At 49.6% G+C, this 17,723-nt stretch overlaps 8 protein-coding genes across 8 annotated transcripts; 4 read left to right on the top strand and 4 right to left on the bottom strand.

Moving 5' to 3' along the window:
- Window positions 1-1,143: 1,143 nt before the first annotated feature.
- On the bottom strand, window positions 1,144-1,410 carry PHATRDRAFT_8737 (predicted protein; the record flags this gene model as incomplete). Its single annotated transcript, XM_002177278.1, has 1 exon — window positions 1,144-1,410. A coding segment is annotated over one exon (267 nt), but the record flags the coding sequence as incomplete, so codon positions are not given.
- Window positions 1,411-4,048: 2,638 nt separating this feature from the next.
- PHATRDRAFT_42926 (predicted protein) lies at window positions 4,049-5,408 on the bottom strand (the record flags this gene model as incomplete). Its single annotated transcript, XM_002177279.1, has 1 exon — window positions 4,049-5,408. Exon 1 carries the CDS (start codon window positions 5,366-5,368, stop codon window positions 4,049-4,051), a length of 1,320 nt encoding a protein of 439 aa, XP_002177315.1. The 5' UTR covers window positions 5,369-5,408.
- A 489-nt stretch (window positions 5,409-5,897) lies between these two features.
- On the top strand, window positions 5,898-7,393 carry PHATRDRAFT_32041 (predicted protein; the record flags this gene model as incomplete). The annotated part of the gene is made up of 2 exons (XM_002176769.1): window positions 5,898-7,203; window positions 7,275-7,393. The coding sequence occupies 2 exons, from the start codon at window positions 5,898-5,900 to the stop codon at window positions 7,391-7,393; spliced, it is 1,425 nt and encodes a 474-aa protein (XP_002176805.1).
- A 207-nt stretch (window positions 7,394-7,600) lies between these two features.
- PHATRDRAFT_42927 (predicted protein) lies at window positions 7,601-8,855 on the bottom strand (the record flags this gene model as incomplete). Its single annotated transcript, XM_002177280.1, has 2 exons — window positions 7,601-8,046; window positions 8,150-8,855. 2 exons carry the CDS (start codon window positions 8,853-8,855, stop codon window positions 7,601-7,603), a joined length of 1,152 nt encoding a protein of 383 aa, XP_002177316.1.
- A 246-nt stretch (window positions 8,856-9,101) lies between these two features.
- On the top strand, window positions 9,102-10,669 carry PHATRDRAFT_42928 (predicted protein; the record flags this gene model as incomplete). The annotated part of the gene is made up of 2 exons (XM_002176770.1): window positions 9,102-10,216; window positions 10,293-10,669. Exons 1-2 carry the CDS (start codon window positions 9,199-9,201, stop codon window positions 10,667-10,669), a joined length of 1,395 nt encoding a protein of 464 aa, XP_002176806.1. The 5' UTR covers window positions 9,102-9,198.
- On the bottom strand, window positions 10,655-11,455 carry PHATRDRAFT_42929 (predicted protein; the record flags this gene model as incomplete). Its single annotated transcript, XM_002177281.1, has 1 exon — window positions 10,655-11,455. The coding sequence occupies one exon, from the start codon at window positions 11,453-11,455 to the stop codon at window positions 10,739-10,741; it is 717 nt and encodes a 238-aa protein (XP_002177317.1). The 3' UTR covers window positions 10,655-10,738.
- Window positions 11,456-14,096: 2,641 nt separating this feature from the next.
- PHATRDRAFT_42930 (predicted protein) lies at window positions 14,097-15,160 on the top strand (the record flags this gene model as incomplete). Its single annotated transcript, XM_002176771.1, has 2 exons — window positions 14,097-14,515; window positions 14,600-15,160. The coding sequence occupies 2 exons, from the start codon at window positions 14,097-14,099 to the stop codon at window positions 15,114-15,116; spliced, it is 936 nt and encodes a 311-aa protein (XP_002176807.1). The 3' UTR covers window positions 15,117-15,160.
- A 332-nt stretch (window positions 15,161-15,492) lies between these two features.
- PHATRDRAFT_42931 (predicted protein) lies at window positions 15,493-17,673 on the top strand (the record flags this gene model as incomplete). Its single annotated transcript, XM_002176772.1, has 1 exon — window positions 15,493-17,673. The coding sequence occupies exon 1, from the start codon at window positions 15,541-15,543 to the stop codon at window positions 17,671-17,673; it is 2,133 nt and encodes a 710-aa protein (XP_002176808.1). The 5' UTR covers window positions 15,493-15,540.
- Window positions 17,674-17,723: the final 50 nt, after the last annotated feature.

The raw sequence follows: 17,723 nt of genomic DNA on the forward strand, positions 1-17,723 counted from the left end.
ACGAGTCGACTGCTTTAGTAACGTGTCTGCATCATGCTTCCGCTGACGGCATTTCGGCTCTTTGGCTGGTGCTCGACGTAATGGAAACTTCGGTGCCACTCCCTGAAGCAAGCCGTTGGTTGATGGGGCCACAGGAGCTGCTTCAAGAAGGCTCTGGCGAAACTTCCGTAGGCTGGACGGTGATTCGCCCATAAAGGCGGGGGCTGCCTTTCGGCGCGGGCGGTTACCGGAGACCACGGTAGGTGATTCAAGAGCATCGGTAGGGTTGCCAATGCTCCTTGAACGCCCGTAACCAATTGGAGTTTGCACTACCGAAGCTTCTCTATCCGACAGGGGACGGTGCGTATCTTCCCTTTGCTCACAACCTTTTCTGGCTACGGACAGATCTGGTTCCGCCGTCGACTTGCTCGGTCCTTCAAGTGCGCCCAGCACAGACCCCCGCGGTCGCCCCCGCTGGCCCGCGGTGCACTTGATGCGGACCACAACCTTTGCACCCGTCGTGGGCCAGACCGCCACCAGTCGTTGGGATTGAGATTTGGCACCCAATTTGACGAGCTTACGTTTGCGCTCAACGGCCGAGGGTTTGATAGCGGTGCTGGTTCGCACCGGTACCGGCGCATCCAGCGAGTTGTAGTCCGAGTCGTACGATATGGATTTCAGCGTGCCGACACTTCGACGGGAAAGGTTCTTCGGTTCCGAACAAGGATCCGAGCCGTCGTCAATAATGTCCCATTCCTCCTTATCGGCATCCAGCGTGCGCTTCACAGATTTGCTCTTAATGGGAATACAAAAGCTAGACGAAATATCGACTTCCTTGCCGAGTGACTCGTCCACCAGCTTGTATTTCGGTCGGCCTTCTACCCGCGGCTTGTCCGATCCAAAGGTCCCGACTTGAATCATGGGAGCCAAGTGGCACCACTTGAGATCAGGAATAAAGGTCAAGACGTACCAGTAATCGTAGTTGGATCCTTCCGTCATTGCTCCCGCTTTGAGCCGGACAACCTTATTGAAAAGCGAATACTTGATATCCCGGTCGGAAGGTGTACCTCCCGTCAAAGAGTTCCGTCTTTCGATATCGTCGACAACGGTCGGTTCCGCGATGACCGCAGGCGGGTGTGCTTTTTCAAAGGACGCCAATTCCTTGTCGTACTGCTCCTTGTCGAGGCGGTACTTGATGCGGGCTTGTTCGGCTACTTTTTCGTACCGCTCCTTGAGACGATCCGGTACCGCCTTCCAGCGATCGGCCAAGAGTTTGGAGCTTTCTGCCACGGACAATCCTTCTAGTTTGTCTTTCCAAACCACACGTTGTTGATTGGCAAAGATCAGGTACGCACTCACCGGTCGCTTGGGTGGTACCGGTTCATCCGGATGAGTGCGCCGACGTTTAGCACTGGGTTTGACGGCGTTCATTTTGCCGTTGGCTAAAGACACGGATTTGGCGACGGTGGTAGACACGCGTTTGACGGGCGAGGGTGGTAAGAGGAGAGGACTAGCGGAGTAGGGTGAAATGGGAACGGCCAAGGACTGGAGGAAGGGACGGTGTTTGGAGCCGCGGCGACAATTGAGTTGAAGAGCCATCATGTAACTGGGCTCGCCCTCTTCAAAATCGTCGTCGGGAAACGCCCAGTGCGCGTACGGCTTCCATGCTTCGTCGACCACGTCTAGGTGCGATACTTTGATGCGGGTGCCGTCCTTGAGACGTGAGTTGCTGAGAAGATCGGGGAGTCGTATTTGGTTGGCTTGTACCAAGGCCAAACAATCGAGGCCGAATTTGCGAGCGATCGACCGGGGTGTCTCGTTTTCTTTGGCGAGGTACCATTGCGGTTGGTTGGCGGGGGATGGTGGTGGACAGGATCCGATGTTTTCGTAAACAGGCACGAGGAGGACCGTCCCTTCCAAAAGGCGACTGGAGGGGCTTAGATCTGTGTAAACGGTGTGGTTCAAAAAGACCATATCCCAGGCGTCCACTTGGTGCGTCTTGGCAATTTCGCTGACGGTTTCTCCCGCCTTTCGTACGGCGTAGGTGGTGACTTTGGACGTGACGCGTTCGGGATGCGTGGCGAGGGAATTGTTTTTCTCGGGTGAGTTGGTGGGAACCGGGTCGGCGACGGGTTCCTCATCCTCACTGGCGTTGCCCACGGTGTGTTGATTGGTGTGATACCTACTGCTGCTGCTGTTATTGGTACCGTCCATGCTGCCACGAAGCTGAGCCTGTCGGTGCAGCGTGGCTTCGTCCTGCATGACGGCTCCGACGCGCAAAAATCCCATGGATTCGTAAAAGGGGATCGAATTGTCGGTGGCTTGCAGAACCACGTAATCGTAGTTGCATTTGCCGGTCGCTCGCATACACTCCAATTCTTCAATGACGAGGGAGACTAACGCCTGTAACGAGAAACAAGAAACGATGCGGTCGAAACAGGAGACGGGGGTGAGGGAAAATGCTGACATCCAACACACACGACACGGTATATATTGCGTAGACGTGGCTGATCGTGGGGTCCACCGTCACTCGTCGAAGTACTTACTTTTCCGCATCCCAAAGCTCCCAAGAGGGATATTTCGGCAATTCTTGGCCACACGATTCCTTCATTCCATATATCCCCGCCGTGTACAGAATTCTGCAACCCCCGTGCCAGCTGATTGTCGCGATCCCAGACCCGTACTCCATCACGCATTTCTCGTTGGCGTTCGTGTCCGTCGTGTTCCCAGGCCGCCGCGTTTTGGGAATCCCAACGAAAGGTTCGTTGGTAGTTGGTGAAGGTTGTGACGGTGACGAATCCTTGCATTCGTCCCGCTTGATCCCGGATGAGGAATCCCCAGACGGGATCGTCCACGTCCAATCGATCGGCGAGATACTCGAGACTGAGTGGCTTGCTACTGCCACCACTACTGGCAGCAGCAGCAGCGGTGCCATTCAAGGAATGACGGCAGGGCGACTGCGGAGTGGCCGCGGGACGTCGGCGGACGGCTTCCTTACACAACAACAACATTTCCGCCATGCAGGTTTGAAAAAACGTCCGGTCGTTGATACGCTGCAAACTCGCGGTGGATAAGTCACGCGCGGGACGCGACACGTCGCCAAAGTTGTACGCCGGCTGCGGCAACGGCTTTTGCGCAAAACGAGTCGCGTTCATGCTGTGGATACGGGAAAAGACGAGGCTCTGTGTGTACACGACGTTCTCTTTTTCGCTTTGTGTATACTACACAATGAAAAGTCCAGGAGCGTGGAGATCTATGAGTCACGATGACAACAAGGGAGTGTGAATTCTGCGAGATCGTTCGAAAGCACCGTGGAACTTGTGTTCGGTGGGGATCGTTGGACGCGTTCGTTCCTCCCGCGAGAGAGAAAATGAAAGACACCCACAATTGTCTCTCCTCTGGTGACGGCTGTCGGGTTACGATCAAGTTTGGTACCAACAGGAACAGTTCCAGAATACACGAATAGGAAATGAACTGTTGGGAAAACAAACCGAAGAGTTCACGGCATTCCCCGTGCGCCCAAGAAAACGAATGCTCGGGCTGGTGCTGGCGTATCGGTTGGTGGCGACGCCAGTAGTACTACTCGCTGATACAACTAGCTAGTGGTAGTAGTACTACTACTACCACTGAGAGAGGAGTACCACTCCAGTAGAGTGAGTACTGGTACCTACTACCACGGGTTCGCTGATCCGGGGGGTTTCGGTTTCCGGGAGGAAGGTGTCTCGTTTTTGGGGTTTGTCGCGTCCGCGCCGGCTATGCAAGTCGTAGATTCGCTACGACAATCCACGTGGGTTCGAATTTCGGAGGGAACGAGGCGGACGGGCGCGATTCGGTCCCAACACGATATACGATCCCACCCAACCGAGGCGGGACGAGACGATCCGACGCCGTATGGACCGTCACGACGAGTCTACCAAACAAAGAACACGATACCCTGGTCTCTAGCCACAGGTCCTAGAGCGCTTGCCTATGGTATATTGGTACCCTATTTCGTGATCCCGTATATTCCCTAGTCCAAATTGTTGCAAGAAGCATTGATTATCGTTCATCGTTCGTTACCTCTACTCGTCTACCCACGATTCTGTTCATCATCGTCATCATCGTCCACGCTAAAGCGGGCATCTTCCGGGATTACCACCGCCGCCGTTGCGTCGTCGTTACGCCGGGGATCCACTCCCTCCGCGGGCCACGCGTCTACGGATTGCTGCACCACCACGAATTCTTCGTCGGCATCGGCACACGCGGCCGTACAACTGTACACGGCCACGTTGCCGAAATCCAACGCGTCTCCCCAGATCGACTCGTGCTGGGGTTGGTCCACCCGCAAAATGGCCAAGACGGACGGGAGTAACTGACATTCGTACACCCGTGGTGCGCCACACACACACGCGGGGATCGGTGGCGTACTCAATACCTTCGATGATAATGCCACGGATACGGGAATGGACCACAGGGGTACACCACCCAGTGCGTACCGCAACACTTGGCGGGGGGAACGTTGAAGGCGGTCCGTAAACGTCCATAACGCGCGATCTTCGACACTCAGTCGCTCGTCCGGTTCCGTGGCGGTCCAAGTACTCCCTCCTCCGGTATTCATTGACGGACGCAGAGCGTTGATTATATCAGTGTCGTCTTCTTCCGCCAAATACCGGGCGAGCATGGCTTGGATTTTGGCGTTGTCGTCCGTTTTGGAAAGACCCACGTCGTCTTCGTCGTCCAACGGAGCAATGGCACCCGGCTCTTGGACGTGCGACAATTCGAAACAAGAAAATTTCGAGGATGCACACTGCTGTGGTCGAGTCCGCTTCCACGGCTTGGCCGGTTTTCGGGACGATCCTTCCGCGGCTTCCAGAGCGGCTAACTGAACTTCCAAATCGCCGAGACTATTGTCTTCGGTAACATCGGCGGGAACCGCCCAATCGTCCGCTGCGATGGTATTGGTATGTGGAGACGGCGAATCCGTTCTAGACGGTAGCGTCGTCTCTTGTTGCCGGGAAGCTTGGAACTTCTCTCGACAGTAGTCTAGGCGATCCCTGCAAAGACGGCGACAGCGAACCACCCCCTGACCGTCTGATATCTTTCCTTCCGTAAACAATTGGTTCCAACAGCTGGCTCGTCGACAGGCAGAGATTTGCAACGTCTTGGCGACGGGAGTGGAACCGTGTGCCGTTCGATACTGGGGAACGTAGAGCTGTGCCAACAGCTGTAAGGAGTTTTGGCAGCTGGAACAGGTTGCGGTGGTTCCGTCCAAGGGAAATTGGTTATCGTCATCGCCGCCAATGTAGGATGCCGTCGGATCCTCTTGGACGGGTTTGCGTCCGTACAGGATCGGCTGGTACAAACGAACGCGTTCGCCGTTTTCGTTCAAGTCGTCTCCACCAGACCACATGACTGGTTGCAAAAATCAGGACGATTGATGTGCGCCTGACTTGGATTTGGAAAGAGGTGGCAGTAGTGGAAGGGAAAGCAAGGCTACCGGAGAGTCGGTTGACCCCAGAAGGGTTGACCGAACAAACGGGGGAACATCGTACAAATTTTCGATGGCTGGAAATTGACGCAATCCGCCAAGTTTCCGCACCATAAATAAAGAATATTTGCTTACTTTTTCCTAGGTAAATCGGGAAAGCCTAAGGTCGTCACGGAAAGCGAGACAAGAGCTAAAATATCACACACAGGCTAACTGATAAAAAACAAGTTAGATAGCAAAACGTTGGAGCGCATACCTGTCAAAGTCGTGTAGAGACGAATTCCGTACTCACATTATTCTGTAAATGGCTCGTCTCGATCTCCAATATACCGAGCGAGCTGTCCCTGCCATCTAGGATGGTGACAACGCTCTCCGAGCACATTCGGTTGACTCCGACTTGGTAGGGAGTATTCGATGGATTCCATAAAAACGGACGCAAGCAACGATAACGATGTGGAAGTCACTCTTTACCTTCTCTCGTAGGAAAGCCAAGCGGGAAATATCCCAGCAGTCGAAGTATGATCAACGAGCACTACCAGAACAGTCGACGAGAAAATCCTCACGAGCTGTAGGTCCCGGCGCTACGGCGATCCCAACTTTGATTGTGCCGGAGCAACGCGCAGACTCTGACAAAGAGAAAGCGAATGACGTGGAAGAACATGCGGGAGATTGTTGTCTAAGTAGTGACGATCTTAAGGCGATAGCGGAAACGAAGATCATTTCTCCCTCGTGTACCAAAAAAGACGGTGCGTCGCAGAGCCAAGACTCGAATTCGAAATCCTCTTCAACGGATGCCAAGGGAAATGGCCATGAGGAGTCCACAGATTTCACTTACTTTGACTTTCTTGGCTTGCTGTGTGGGGCATCCTTGATTTTAGAACTATTTCTACCCAGGGCTCACCACAAAGCTACCAGCGAGGCAACGAAAGCGCCGGACTGTGGATTCGATCCATCGTCGGAAGAAGGGATCGAACAGACCCTGATGATGGATGAGATTGGAGATTGGGCTCAAGTTTGCAATGCTATCGACGGGTCTCGTGACTCGTCGCTATATAATGGCTCCGAAAAGACAAGTCAGGCCGTGCGAGAAACCGGCATACCGACGCATAGACTTGTTCCGGACAGTACCGACGCATCAACTGACGACGAAGCTTGCCTTAAAACGGACACACGTTCAATTGAACGGCATGTCTGCAACACCACTTTAGTGGCCCCACACCAAATTCAAAGGGATACTATAGTGGACGTATCTGATGATCAAAAGTTGCCTAGTGAAGGATCCAATAGAAACACCGAAAAAAATTATGGAATGGCATTAAGTGGTCTGAATCCAAAAGCTCTCGATAATCAACATCAAACAGCTTCGAAAAAAACAAGGGTGAGATCGTTTAAGTCGTTGTTAGGCTCCCAGCGCCTGCGAACCAACACCCGGTCACAAGGTGTCGGTATTGCGGTCAATGGCAGCAGCACGTCGTTAAAAACGAAAACAAAAACAGGACTCCGTCGTGGAGGCTACTCGAACGCGTCCAATCAGCGTCGGAAGGAATCAGGTCCTCTTCCTCCAGAACAAAACCGAAAGCGCCTCGGCTTTTGGAAAAAGAAGTTATTAAACCAGAACCCAGGTCTCGCTTCAAAAAATATGGAGGAGCCTCGTCTGGAGGCCGCGAAAGTATCTGCCATGAAGGCAGCTGCAGTTCCCTGTCCTGATAGAAACTCCGCAACAAACTTACCGACGGTAAATGCGATGGAGAAAGAATGTGAGCCAAACATGGGAACGTGTCACGACTACCATTTCGATAACAACGGTACTCAAAGAAGATATGTTCAGGCACAACCGCTGGTAAAGACACCGTCAGCCGACAGTACGAAGCACAAAGGGAAGATTGGATCACCTACAATGCCACCCGAGCAGCACGTACTCATGCGCGCCCATGCACCATTTGCTGATAAAAATAAAAAGGGCTCAGACTGCGATAATATCAGTACCATGTCAACACATATGAGCATGTTTCAAATGCCCATGCTTAAAATTGAGGGGGATCCTGATTCGATCAAAAAGAAGAAAATGAAAAGGAAGCGGAGAGTAGGGATACATATGTTTTTGCTTTTTAATGGTCGCTCGCCTTAAATTGTAAATCTCCAATGGTTCAACAATCAGGAACCCCCACCAAGTCTAGAAATGAGAAGAATCCCTAGCGGACTGTCGAGCAAAATGCTGGAAACAGCTACAGCAATGACGACGCCGAGAATGTCCATGATAACTTGAATAGTCGTGGAGCTGTGCGCGGGATCGACGCCTAACCTTTTCAGTCCCAGTGGAAGAATTGCCCCTAGACACACACTGGAGAAAACAATCAATGCTAACGCGCTTGTAACGGCGATCGCTTCGGAGAAGGGCGTCCGAAACGCAATGGCTCGGACAAACCCAGTTACCGAGAGAATAGCACTAAGTGCGCACGCCATTTTGAGTTCTCGTGACAAAAACTGGCCCTGTGTCTTTTCGTTCAGTGTACCGAGAGCAAGCCCCCGTATCACTCGGACCGAGGCTTGGTTGCCGGCGTTTCCGCCGGCACCCACCAGCATGGTTAAGAAGTATATAACTAAAAAATGAAAACACTCTACTGTTAGGACAGAATAAATGAACAGCTCGCACGACAATGAGGGGTCTGTTGATCAAATCAGCAGCAAACATAAATTACTCACTGACAGGGTGATTGGCCAGTAGAACCTCATTCCGTGCCAGAATAATGCCGCTGCATGATTGCATGATCAAAAGCCCCACCAACCAGTAAGCTCGATCTCGTAGTGCCTCTCCAAACGAAATGGTCGGTTCCAGCGGACAGGCATCATCTTCCAATTCATCACACCACTGTGAAGCTTCTTCCGTGAGCATTTCTTCTCCTGTGAGTGTCATAGGAATGTCCGACATTACTCCGTCATCGGCTCTTCGAAATCTTCCTTCTCCTTCAAAGCTTTCCAAAATAATACGATTTCCATTATCGTAGTGTCTATGCAGCCGCTCGTTCTCGGCTTCGGCTCGTTGTAGAGCAACCCGCAGCAGGTCATTCTCTTGTCGTAGTTGTTGCAGAACCACTGCTTCTCTTTCGGATTTTCCATTCTTCGTAAACATGGACATAATTTTTTCCGAACGCAATAGGCGCTTTCCATTATGTATATTTGATATGGGATCTTCGATGTCTCGAGCGCTTTGCTGCACCACTACATCGGTTTGGAGAAACCGAGGACTGGTCTTCTGCGGCAACGTCTTGGGGACGATCAAGAATTTCCGTGGCCTTTGAATGGAAAATCCTCCTTGCCATCCTTTCGTAGTCGTTATCAGGGAAAAGCTTGATATGCCAAAAAGCATGCAGTGGACAACATTTGGTGCTAGTTTCGTGTTCATCACCATGGTAAGAAAATAAACAGGATCGGAAATTGTTTCATGTTGGCTTCCGTGTGGAGAGTATACAACATCTTCTAAAAAGCCAATATTTCTGCATTCTCATTGGTGGAGATGTCTGTCCGCAAGGAAGTTTCATTAGCATTACTTATTCGATTTAGACAGCACTGTGACCTGACCGCGCATGTCTAACCGTTTTCGAAGAACAATCGCGAGCCCAAGACAGCGCTGTACATGTTTTGACTGATTGTGCAAACGACCATGATTGGGCACCAACGCAAGATTTGATTGTTACCGTGGTGTTCGACAGCCCTACACGCGTTGTAATAGATATTTAGGCTTCTATTCAGTCATGTCGTCATCTGCGGTGTCTCTGACACCGTTGCACTCGAAGAAACAAGCTCCTGGCAAGAAACGGCGCCCCAATTTCCGTCCGATTGTCCGAAAAGGGAGCAAGGCAACCAAGCCGTCGGCGCTTGCGACACCAGATGAGACGATCGAGTCCATTGACAATGCAAATGAAGAAGAAACAGGGATGTCCGTTGTCGATTCACCGACTGTTCCCACATCAGTTCTAACGAAAAGAGCAGAATCTGCTGTCAGGGTTTCCTTGTCAAAGGCTGCTGTTACGCATTCTCCGCCATCAAAACAAGCACCGAAGCGTGGAAAAAAGCGCAAGACGATCGGGGTCTCCATCGGATCTACGCGTGCGGCTCGGCCCGAAACTTCGACTGAGAAATTAAGTGATGAGAATACTTTGCACGAAGAGCACTTCCCCGCGTCGGAGCCCCTCCGAAAAAGTACCCCCAAAGCTGCTATTACTAAACAAGGGTCTACCATACCGATCGTAGAAACTGCAATCATTCCGGAAGATACCAGCGGTGGTCCCAATTTAAAAAACTACTGCAGTACATTCCGATCCAAACGAGGAAAGGACCAACCTAGAGTAGCTGTGGCGGCTGCACCAGAACCAGAATTAGACCAGGCCAATGCACCAACTTTATCAGCCGGCCCGGTCGTCAAAGTTGTCAACGGCGAAATTGTGTTACAAGAAAGTAGTATGGTAGTAAACGCGAGTTCCAAAGAAGTCGAGGAGTTTCCAGTGGTAGAAGAAGAGGCTCAATTGGCCGTAGTCGGTGCTTCCTACAACTCTTTCACGAATCGCAAAAAGCCACAGCACTGGAATGTTGTCGAGACTCAACTTTTTTACGAAGCTTTGCGCCAAGTTGGTCTCGACTTTGGTACGATGGAAGCGTACTTCGAGAATAGACGGACGCGCAAGCAGCTCAAGCGGAAATATCAAAAGGAGTCGAGTAAAAATCCGCATTTAATTGAAGCTGCATTGGATCCTACGGCGCGGAGAGGGATTGGTAAGTTCAACGCGTCCTCGTTCGCGATCAGCTTTGTGTGTGAAGAGCTTACTCTCAGCTTATTCCTGTTGTTTAGATTTATCGGTGTTTGATGTGACGGCTGAAGACATCGCAAAGCAGGTAGAACTGGAGAATACTCAAGAACCCGTTCGAGAGACACGCCTTTTGCCAGTGGACAATGACAGAGAGCTAATCGAAGTTGTGGAAGAGGACGAGCTCACCGTAACCGAGACCGAGCGAGCTTCACCGAGTTTAGACTCGGCTCTACAGCAGACTTTATTATGGGGAAAGGATGAGGCTGAGCTGGTTGATACTCGTCCCGCATTGGACGATCACATGTTTGACGATGAAGCTCAAGCAGAGGAGACAGTGAAGGTTACTCTGATTTCTAACGTCAACAAAACCAACAAGAAGAAAAAGCCGAAGTTTCGCTCACGGAAAACCAAAAAATAGGTTTAAAACGTTACTTGAACTAAATTAATGGCTTTTCATTATTGAAAAGTTCGTACTATGCCAGTTCGACTACTTCAGCTTAGCCTTTTGAGCTGCCTTGCTCTTGTCGTGAATTTGGATCAGCTGAATCAGATGCCCTAAAACGGGATACCCCACAAGACAGGTTGTTGCAAACCAAAACATCGATGTTATCCAATCCAACTTCAATGTGGTGCGACATTTGTAGATTGCATAGTCAGCTTCAGCACTGTGAATCACAACCGTAAACCAAAAGGCGGCCTTGACCATCTGACTGAAAATGTGCGGTGAACCGAACAACGAACATATCATGGAATTCATAGATTCGTCGTTTTCAATGGAAGCTTTCAGCTCCGGAATTCCAAGAATGAGCGTTCCGTACGCTAGAAAAATACTAATGCCGATCACACCCAGCGGCAATGGGTCCAGTAGCCACTCTAGTTTTGGAGAGCACACTTTTTGGTGAATCTTGACCAATTGTTTCCGAGATTGAGCCGCAGTTTTGAGAGCCGGTCGAAATGGGTAAACAACGGGTAGCATTTCACAGAGTTCGCCGGAGCATGTTATAGCCTGAATTTCGCATCCATAGGCCGTCACTCTCTTGAGCTTGGCGCCTGTCAATTTCCAATCCCGTTTATATTCAATCAACTCCTTGGCCATGGCGTAAACGGAAACCATATGATCGTCGTTCATATGGTCGCAGATGCGCTTGGATGCTTCTGGAGAGATGGCTTCTTCACTACCAATTTCGCCAGACGATTTGGCCATAGTGCGGATATAGAAGTTGCTTGATGCTTTATGTGTAGGAAGATCAGTGCTTACAGTTGGTGAAATTCTCCAACTCACAAGAGCATCAATATCGGAAAATGGAGAAAAGAATGGTGCTGTATCTATTATGACAGACAACAACGGCTGAGAGTGGCGGGTACATTTTTTGGGATGAGGTCTGTCCTAGTCGACAAACTTTTTGCGTCGTTGTTGCTTTAGCAGTAGTATTGCACCACTTAGTAGGGCGTTTACGACAATCTAACGTTCGAGTGCATTCAATCGCTAGATTATAGTTTACATTGCGTATATAATCTATACTGTTTCCTGCTTGTTGGAAACCATAATAAATCCGTGGGACTTGACGTATGAAAACGAATGTGGTGAGATCCAATGTTAGAATTGGAGTTCTTGCCAATCTCACGTAATTCTGTGTAGAGAGATTTGTTCTATCCCTTTTGAAATGTAAATGCTGCTTTCGTGAACCCTTTTTTTTATTCAGGCTCCTTTCACATATTGACCTTGACTAATGTACCGCAACACTTGGGTTTCTTGGTTAGGTTCATCCGTCGCTTGGGTCATAAGGAAGAGTTGTCCACGTATGACGAAACATGAATTCGTATACATATGAAAAAGTCTCTCCACTTCTGTCACCTAAATTTGTTAATAAGTAACAGTCGTCAGAACTTGCAAAAACGACTATGCTCTATTTCCTTACTGACTTTTTTTTCGTGACTGTGAATGCGTTTGTTGTCAAAGTCAATTGGTTCTACATTTTCTGACGAAACACAAAAACTGATTTGTGTAACTCAACACGCCAGGATGAACGCTTTATCCTTTCTGAGTACAATAGCTAGAATACCAAGGTCAAGATCTATATCCCAACAACAAGTATGAATTGCACTTGATAGAGATTTTTGGCCTTGTTACTCCATGCAATTGTTAATGTAAGCGACAACCCGCGGAATATGGGATGCTAGCAGTAAAAAGTTTATAAAAGCAGTCTGCTTCATGGGGATATCGGAATCAGATTACTGACTATCTCGACAGAATAACAGGCGAAATATGTCCTCGGAGAAGCGGGCATCCAGCTCCCACATCAATGTTGCCGCTCAATCTCGATCCTCGTGTCAAGTGAGTCTTCAAGGCAGCAAATTGGTTTGCATTGACAAAAACTTCCGTAAATTGCTCTCCACGTAGAAAAGCACGACCTCGCTGTAAAGACGGAGAAATCACAAAATCTATTGCAACCATCGGAATACCACTCAGAGCCATAGGCTCCATATACTCCACAGCGATGCAAGAATTGCGATCCACCGAATTGGTGATAATCGTGCCTCCTTTGCCTTCATGCCACGGCATCACCATGCCAATCAACGTGGAGCATAGCACAGGATCGGTGCCGAGGCGATGACGCCGTCTCGAAAAATTCTGCCAAAGTCTCCATCTCTCTGTTGATGCCATTCTCGTGTTCCTTGGCCACGTCCTCCAGCTTGTTGAGGATTTTGATATTGCTGCATTCCGTGTGGTCTTGTTTCACTAGATAATCGACCTGTGCGCGTGGGTGATGAACTTTCTACGCGATTACTCTTTTTCAACGACGGCAGGCAATAGCGTAGACCAACGAAAGTCATCAGCATTCCGAAGACAAGTTCCCAGCCCCACCAGCAATTTCCCAAGATCATCATTGAAGAAACTTGGGAACACACCGCACAGAGTAGTAGCAAATGGGTGTTATGGTTTGTGCTGGGCGGCACACGTCTTACCGGGAACAGAAAAAGGGATAGCGCGACTTGCAAAATTTACTTAAAGCTTACTGTTACTGTTAGCTGTAGTTGATTGACGAGGGACCCGGTTGTCGAGAAGTTCTATTTTCCAAGTTTTACATGGAACAGATCAGAGTACAGGAACCAATTATAATAGCAGGGATCCTAGAAAGCAGGACTGAAAGTAACAATCAACCTGAGCTTACCTTGCTCGTGATGCGAGTCGTTCTGTGATTGTCTTAGACTTGTGTTTCTAGCACAAGAGACTCTTTGGCATATAACCAGATGTTGCAGATTGTGTGTGTGTGTGTCATTCGTTGCTATTTTTTAGAGCAACTACGGAAGGTATTCTATGATTCTAGTAACATGCAAATTGATCATAAGCACGTTGACGTGGTCAACAGAGATCTGCCATAATGACAAAGAAAAAATCAAGTCCAAGTCCACTGAAATGACCTGGTGGCAAGCAATGCTGAATGCTTTGAGATCACGCGATAGCCTGCATCGTTGCTAGTAGAGTCTGTTGCAGCTTACTTGACAATGAAGTGTCTATGTTTTTTACCTGTTAATTTTGGTACTTACAATAAGTCTTAAGACATCAACTGTGGAGAAAAGGTGCAAACAACGAAAGCAGTTTTGCTCGAGGCATCCAAGATGTTCTCGTGTTTCCACTATAACAAAACGAAGGAATCACGAAACAAGCTCTCAAATCCGCAACGATCCCATTGATCTCATAACAAAGGTACTCCTCTAACCGATAAAACGATATCTTCATGCGAAGAATCCGTGTTTTGGCCACCATTTATCTGTTGCTTCCTTCGCTCGCTTTTTCATTCGCGCATTCATCGCCTTCACCGTCCTCTACCGATACGTGCAGCATGAGTAGTACTACTTCTAAGCTGCGTTCCGTACGCAAAATCATGCCGCGCCCGTCGTCGCATTGGGTTGGCGATGGCTTTAAGGTTTATCCTGTCTTTGCCAATGCCGCATTCACGGAAGAATTAAGTCCACTTCTTATGTTCGACTATGCGGAACCCAAGAAATTCCCGGCTAGAGTGGGCGCTCCTCTAGGGGTCGGCCAGCACCCGCATCGGGGTTTCGAAACCGTTACGGTCGCTTTTCAAGGTGAAGTAGAACACCACGATAGTACCGGAAAATCGGGCACTATCAAGGCGGGAGACGTGCAATGGATGACGGCTGGCCGTGGTATTATTCATCAAGAATACCACTCCAAAGAATTCACGAAGGCAGGCGGTACTTTTGAAATGTGTCAATTATGGGTCAATCTACCCAAAAAGTAAGTTGAGCGTGCATGTAAGAAGTGTCTTTGCACGGTTTGCATGCAGCATTGCACTAAATCTTCCTCCGTTTCTGATTTCAGATACAAAATGACCAAACCGGGCTATCAGAGTATTCTGAACGACAAGATTCCTGTTGTCAAATTGCCGCTGGGCGTGGCGGATGATGAGAGCGTGCTAGGTACGGCCCGATTGATTGCGGGTGAATTTGGAGAAACTAATGGCGCTGCGAAAACCTTTTCACCAGTCCAAATGTGGGATGTGTCTTTGCCGCTCGCGGGAAGTGAGATTGACTTTCCCTTTCCATCGAACCAGAATTGCATTGTCTTTGTGCGGCGCGGATCCGTTGAGGTGATGGGTAGTAAAGTGGACGGTAAGATCAAGTCCTCTACGTTGGGACCGCAAGACGTGGCGTTGATGCGAATGGACGGCAGTGATACAGTTCGATTGCGTGTAAACGAACCTGACTCGAGTGTGTTGTTCTTGGGCGGCGAGCCGTTGAACGAACCAATTGCAGCGCAGGGACCGTTCGTTATGAATACGCAAGAGGAGCTTTACAAGGCCATGACAGATTTTCGAATGGGAAAAATGGGAAATTAAGTACATTGATCGACACACATACATGCACTGATTAATTGTTGTTCATGTCTCCAATCTTCAAGTAGCAAGTACATGGCGTAGGATCTAACAGTAAACGAGAACTCCCAAGAATCGCGCATTCGGTAAAAAAGGCAAAGATTATATTGTCGCCTATCAAATTAGTACTCTTTTAATAATGACGTGTACGGCTACTAACATAAATTACGTGTTCCTGTAGACGTTGTCTTTGCTGGAGTTTTGTGGGGACACGAGAATGAAGAAATGCTTCTGTCCGTCGCTCGATAGAATTGGATTCCTTGCACTATGAAACTAGCAATAAGCCAAAATTCACAGTCAAGCTTATGGCCCCACCGACTACGGCAGGTAGTCTCGGATTCTTGAGGTAATTGGACACTATTAGCATACATTCCGTCTTTGACTAGTCATGGACTCGACTGCTGCAATGGTGACGGGGCCTGATCTATTCTCGTCAATTGCTGAATCGGTTGATCAGGACGACGTAGAAGCGACGTCTGTGCCGCCTTCTCACATTCTACAAGACGGCCGGTTTGTACATCTCCCTCCTCCAACCAACCGGGAACGAAGCCAATTTTTCGAGAGATCCATTGCCCGCCATGGTCTTTTAGAAGCTGATTTGAGTGCTAAAAAGAAGGCGGCCGAAGAGGAAGTACAAGTGGAAAAGGACCAAGACAAGAACGAGCCAAAAGTTCACCCACTCGCAATGGCGTCGGCAAAATTGCAGTCCAATGGCATAAGTGAGTTGAACCGAGCTATCAATCTGAGTACGCTTGTAATGACCGGAGAATATTTCAGCCTCTCCAATATTGTGGACCCATCGCTCGAAATATCCAGTACGGAACGAGATGCAAATACCGTTTCCGCATCGGCCAACTCCACAGCTGTCTCGCCGACCGCCACGTCCATTGGTACACCACAGACCGAGGCCTTGCGGGACGAGCAACGGGTCAAGTCGGGGTATGTGTTGAAGCGTAAACGTGCTCATTTTGAAGCCGCCAGTGTGGTGCTGGAAAGACATCGTCGACGATTGGCGGCGGCGATCGTTGCCCAGGCGCAGCCGGAAGCCCGATTGCGAGCATTACGCCCAACATGGCGGCTGGTGGCCCCAGAACACGGAACTAGGGCATTGCCGCACGCAACCCGTTCTACGGAACTGGTTGCATGTGATGTAGACGTGTACTGGAAAGGTGGAGATACATTGGGGCGGTTAGCTTCTCGGGTACCGCGCTACGCAACGATGGAGTTGAAGGAAGATTTTGACGAAAAGCACGAGTTAGACCGCTGGATGAAGGATACTGTTTCATCAAGGGTCGATGCCATGGATGTCGACTCGGACAGCAGTGAAAGGAAGACCGAAAAATTAAATGTGCCAAAGCAAAACGATCCAGTCGATGAAATGGACACTCCCGATGAAGCAAACGAGTACAAAAGTAGTGAAACGCAGAAACCCTACTGGACTCGAGCAGAACCCTTTGCCATTGCTGATCCCACCTTAGGCAAGCTGGATGCACACTTCGATCCCACAAAGGTAGCAATGCTGAGTTTGCAGTTCGACATAGAGAAAGCTTCGACCAGCTTTTGTAAGAGCGCCTCCTTGGAACCGATTGCCAAGTCAACTGAAGACGAGGGCACTGTACAAGAAGACGAACAAGTGTTGGCCGCCTTGCAGCATTCTCTCTTTTGTGCCAAACTTTTCGAGTCGATTCGACGTGAGCTGGCTCCTGATACTGAAGATGTTGGTCAGGTCCGTGCGAGTGCAGCAACCGCATCCTCGGTCGTATGGCTGAACACCCAGTCGGAAGAATCTTTTTTGCCAGCACCCTCGCACATGGCCAACGGTGGCGGTGTGTCGGGACTCGCGCCGCTCTGTGTGGTTTATTGTCACGAAGGGGAAATAAAAGTGCAACTGGACCAAGAATATACACTTTGTGTCAAGCTGGTCGAAGCAGGACAAGCAGCGAAAGGTAACATGACCAGCGATGACTCAGCCATGCCTCTCGACTCATTAACACTGCCATCTATTAGCGGAAGTCAATCTCCGGCGCAGCTCTCGGCCTTATGTCGGACCTTGTTGTTGCACGCCCAAGAATCTTATCATATTCATTCTTTGAAGTTGGCCGCCGCGCACAGCGCACGTGATATTGAAGCCGCGAAGTTGCCAAATGTGCATGTCCGGCAACCACCAAAGTTATATCCTCGTATTCTACAGCGGTGTGTGAGCCTTGGCGCCAAGTTGTTACTGGAACGAAGAATTCGGCACGGGATACTGCAAGTGAAGGCCTGGCAGCAGAAGACGTTCATATTGGGCGAGCCGCTGGCTGTGGAGTGGCTATCCCTGTCCGTTTTTGATTTGCATTCTTACTTTTGTGTGACTTACCGTGGAGCGGTCTTGGATGTGCACCTTTCGAGCGACGAAATTTGTGTTACGAGTTTTGGTGAGGATGGCGACTATCGCAAAGTCCATTTCTACGGCGCACCCGAACTGGAATTATTTTTAAAAGGATGGCTGCGCCGTGTACATTCTTCCGCCGGAAACTAATAGTGTGACAAAGGCGAGCTTTTAAAATGTGTAGAAATGACGCCACACCT

The sequence above is a fragment of the Phaeodactylum tricornutum genome, chromosome 1, assembly GCF_000150955.2.
Source record: "Phaeodactylum tricornutum CCAP 1055/1 chromosome 1, whole genome shotgun sequence".
Lineage (NCBI taxonomy): Eukaryota > Bacillariophyta > Bacillariophyceae > Surirellales > Neidiaceae > Phaeodactylum > Phaeodactylum tricornutum.